Source organism: Fulmarus glacialis, unplaced genomic scaffold, assembly GCF_000690835.1.
Source record: "Fulmarus glacialis isolate BGI_N327 unplaced genomic scaffold, ASM69083v1 scaffold16724, whole genome shotgun sequence".
In the NCBI taxonomy this organism is placed as follows: Eukaryota; Metazoa; Chordata; class Aves; order Procellariiformes; family Procellariidae; genus Fulmarus; species Fulmarus glacialis.
In genome coordinates, this window is record NW_009208866.1 from 12,634 (window position 1) to 17,090 (window position 4,457).

Sequence of the window (4,457 nt, forward strand, 5' to 3'; positions counted from 1 at the left end):
GGATTTTTTTTTTCTTCTTCCTTGAAAAATTCTTTTTGTTTGCTGGACCGCATCTAAATTTTTTTTTTTCATCTCTGTGTATGTGTGTGTTTAGTTAAACAGTTTGCCCAGCTCTACCTATATGCCTGATTTTCTGGGCACTGCCGAGAGCTCACAGCTCCTGCTAGCTTCAGTCAGAGCAGTGAGCTCTCAGCTCTGCTCAGGGTCAGACTCAGTTTCCCAACCATGATCTTCTGCCATGTTTTCCTCATCCTGGTTGCTCTGTGCAGTGAACTCCCATGAAGTATTTAGGATGGCCCACAGCTTCCTTGGCTGTAGGTGCTGTACCGGCGGTAAGAGTATGGGCTATAACTTCCCCTTCCCAGTGATGAGTATCCAGAATTGTAAGACCTGTTGTAATTGCATGCACCCCCATAACCATTTGAGCCTCCAAAAAGAATGGAGCCCCTTAAGCCAACAGCATTTCCGTAGCCCCTGTAACCAAGACAGCCCCCAGAACCAAATGGGCGGTCAGAGCCGAGCGGTCCACAGCTGCCCACGACGCTTTCCTGTGGGCAAGAGCTGAGAATCGGTCCCGGGAAAGTCAGGACGACGGGTGGTGGGTAAATGACAGCTCTGGAGTCATCGCAGGATGTCACGCACAGCTCGTTGCAGGCATTGGCCCAGGGCTGAGGGCAGGTCACCTCACATGGGTTGCTGCATGGTACGCACAGGTCTCTGCAGTAAGACATCGCTCTGGAAAGCAGGTAAGTCTGAAACACAGGGAGGAGGTCAGAATAACACCCGATCCCTTGCAATTGGTGCAGAGCTCCTTGCAGTGAAGGCTGTCACCCACCAGTCCCTTCTTGCACCTGGGATGAACACACAATGTGAGTGACAGAGAAGCTTGGAGGGCAGCTGGGTGCTCTGCTAAGGCTTGTGGATAGATTGCTTTCTGTAAGTAGCCAGCCTAAACCAAACAAACAAACCCCCAAAACAAAAAACTAACAACAAAAAAAACCCCAATTCATAATTCCAAGCTAGACCTGATTCTTTCTGTTTCAAAATACTGTAGAAATTCTGGCTACTTCGAAGCTCAGCAGAAGCACTAACTAAGCACCACTGTGTGAAATTTCTGTGGTGAACGCCTGGAGCCAGTGCAGAAGCAGGAGCCTGCCCTCAGGAGCTCTCCAACGGGATGTCCTGTATTTATTAGGTGAGTTCCTGTGTCCCTCAGGGCACTGACTGCAGTGCATCCTCTTGCCACAAGGCATAGATTAAATACAGAATAAGAAGCTTCTTTCGCAGAAATATTTGCAGTCAAGGAGCCCACTACAGCAAATAGTAGCACAAATACAATGGTAAATGGCATCAGACAGGGTCTGGAGCTAAAATGGCTTGTTCTATAAAGAAGGAGAGCGCTGCTATTTAAGATCAGCCCTGGGCTCAGCCTATCCTATTGCTTTCTCACTTACAAATATTCTAGTTTCTTTTAATTTTCTGTAAAAAATGGTCAGTGCTCGTGCGCTCAATTATGGGGTTATTTTTCTAGGACAAAACTGTGCCCTATCCTGAAAACTGAGTCTTTCTATGTATTTCCGCCTGCCCAGGCCTTAAACACGCACAAGAGACATGAATCTGTGTATGCATGAAAGGAGAAAAAGGGTTAACATTTTAAACTTCAGTAGCTGTATATGAAAGAATGAACATTTGATTAGATGAGAATCTGGCTAAATAACCGTCCTAAAAAATGACCTCCAATATCAAAGTATTTCTATAGTGAGACTGTACAAAGCAGAGGAGAGAAATTAGACCCCCGTGTTCTCAACAGAAAGTGTCTAAAACCCGTGTGGGTCTCTAAGCCCCACATTACCTCCCCAAATCCACATCTGTCAAAGCCCACAATAGACTGCTTGCAGTAGAGACTTGTTTAGAGCAGACTGCTATAGCAATTCTGAGAGTAAGAAAGCTTTACAACAAAACGAAAACTAAAGATGCAACAGTCAAAAGAATAAGGCAAATCAGACTTACTTGATCCACTGAAGAGAAAATTAGGAGAAGCAGGTAAACAGCCTTGAGCTGCAAGTGCTTTTATACAATTCCTCCAAGTGCCTGGAGGCTAGAAGACCTATTTGTTGGTGATTATCTCATTTACTTGCAAATCAGATGTTGTTGCTTGGATCGTTCCTTCAACTGCTGTAATTATCTTTCTTAGGGTTAGTTGTTAATTCTGAGCCCCGCACAGTGTGATATCCATCTGACAACTGACTTAGGCTTCTTCATGATCACTAGTTGTAGCTGACAACACAAAATGTTTCTTTTCAAAGAAAGCGTGCAAAATTCCTCGTTAGATTTTGAAAATCTTGGCTTGACTTCCTTGTTCAATGTGTTGAAGAAATCCAAATCCTCCAGCTGGAAGCAGAGCTAGAGACTAAATAAATCTGTGGACTCTCCACTTCTGTGGAGAATTATAACTTCTTTACACAATGAAATAACAAGCAAAGTTATCACTGGAGAAGGAGGGCTTGTATCATTTGTACTATGTATGTTTAATTAGGAGAGCTTAATTTAGCACACTGCAAGGCTGGTTTTCAATCTTTTTTTAAACAACATAAGCCCAGATTTTATGTAGGGTAATCCTCTTGGGTATCTTTTCAATTGATAGAGCAAATTTACACCATGTAAAGACCAGAAGGTTTGTAAATTTAAGACTTCGATTTTAGTATGGCAGAGAAAATTGTCTTCTATGGCAAAGAAAATAACCTTGACCTGCAGAGCTACAAAGGGTCTGCTTAGGAAGATAAGATCATGTTTTAAAGTGAAACTATTACTCATTATCAAGACCTAAAACTGCAGCAACATGTCATTAATTTTATTACAGTAGAACTCTGTATCTACAACGTGTTAATCACACAGAAGTGCTTTGAAGTCCTTTATTCTGTGGAACAACCCAGATAAGTGTTGCCTAGAGCTTCTTCATAACCATCCCACACAATTTAAGCATAACCTATGCCATAAAGGACAGGACTTAAATTGTCAAGGGTGTAAACAAGAATGAGAGAGGAATGAATTGCAGCAAGGCATGTTTCTGCTGCCCAGCCTACACACGAGGCACTCTGTTTCATCCTGCCAAACCAAACGGTAAAATGCCAGCTCAGAAAGCTGTATTATCCCACCCATCAGGGTCAGTTGTGCAGCTCGCAGCCACCATGGCAATGGACCTTATCCAAAGGTTGGGAGGAAAAAAACCAGGAGAGTTTGTGTCTGGAGAATGGAAGGTCTCTGCCAAGACCATCATAACCATGGTTATCACAACCAAAGCCTCTGTAGGCGTCTGTCATTTTTGCAAACCATGACAACTGTGGGTTTGTTATCGCCCTTTATCCTTATCTCGTGGGGATGCTGCCTTCAGCCAACCCCAAACTGGATGAGGATGGTGAGGTACCATGTTCCGTGCCAGGAGTGTGTTAACATCGCCAATTACAAGCGCCTAAGTTGACCGGCTACTGCCCTGGGCTCATTCCTGTGGTGATCACCTGAGAAATTATAAGAGAAGTAACCAAATCATCCGCCACAGAGGCAGAGATCTTTGTAAGGGCAGAAGCTTTGAGGGGCCTGTGACGTGTTGACTCGAACAAGCTTGTTAAAAACTGGCCATCGCAGCCAGGGGAGAGAGTGGGACATTTGCCCAAAAACGCAGAAGAGCAGCTAGAGATTGGAGGTCCCCAAACCTCCTTTTCTGCGGACTACAGAGGGAGTCTAGCTGGCTGGCTTAGCCCTAAGTTAGATGCCTAAAGCAAATCCCTCCTACATTTTGTTTCAGTTTGCACAAAAAGTCTTCTTTGGGGGAGGGAGAGTTGAGTCTCTGTAAGCCTGAGACAAGCAGCAAGGAGTTGTAATGATAAATCAGTAAAAATAATGGATAGGAGTGAGTGAATTCCTGACCATTCTTCGACACAGTTGACACCCTTCTGGGGAATCAGCAGAAAATTCTGGATTAGCACTTATGGACTCGTTATCTTATTAAGTAGCCTGTAAATCCCAGTAATTGTTAGATGCTCCAGTTATATTGGACACCCTAAAGGGACAGATACTGCACAAAGGCAGGTCAGGAGACATTGCCTTTCCTGAGGGGTTTACCATATAAGCATAAAATAATAGCATGTAAAATTGCAGTAGACAGATTTATAGAACTAGTAGTGATAGTTATATTTAACAATTAAGAGGTGTAAGAACAGCAGTGGCTGTTAAGAAACAAAGCTCATGCTAATGCTTTTAAAGCTGACTTCAACAGCATTAGCAGTGCCTTTACTAATGTTTGCCTTCAACAGTCCTGCTTCCTCTGGTCAGTGGTTTGGTCTTTAAGACTTATGAGTTAGTAGCAATAACAAATGAATAATTTATAGCATGAAAATATCACTTTAGGGATGAGTTTTCTGGGTGAGTTCAGAGTTCCTGTAGCTTTGATGATGGTTTGC

General features: G+C 43.4%; 1 protein-coding gene across 1 annotated transcript; it reads right to left on the bottom strand.

Annotated features, from left to right (window-relative positions):
- Positions 1-287: 287 nt before the first annotated feature.
- On the bottom strand, positions 288-731 carry LOC104075981 (scale keratin-like). Its single transcript, XM_009576666.1, has one exon. The coding sequence runs from the start codon at positions 729-731 to the stop codon at positions 288-290; it is 444 nt and encodes a 147-aa protein (XP_009574961.1).
- Positions 732-4,457: the final 3,726 nt, after the last annotated feature.

Bases quoted from the DNA above. Each gene is read 5' to 3' on its own strand.
- LOC104075981 (XM_009576666.1), bottom strand. From the start codon at position 731: ATGTCTTACTGCAGAGACCTGTGCGTACCATGCAGCAACCCATGTGAG.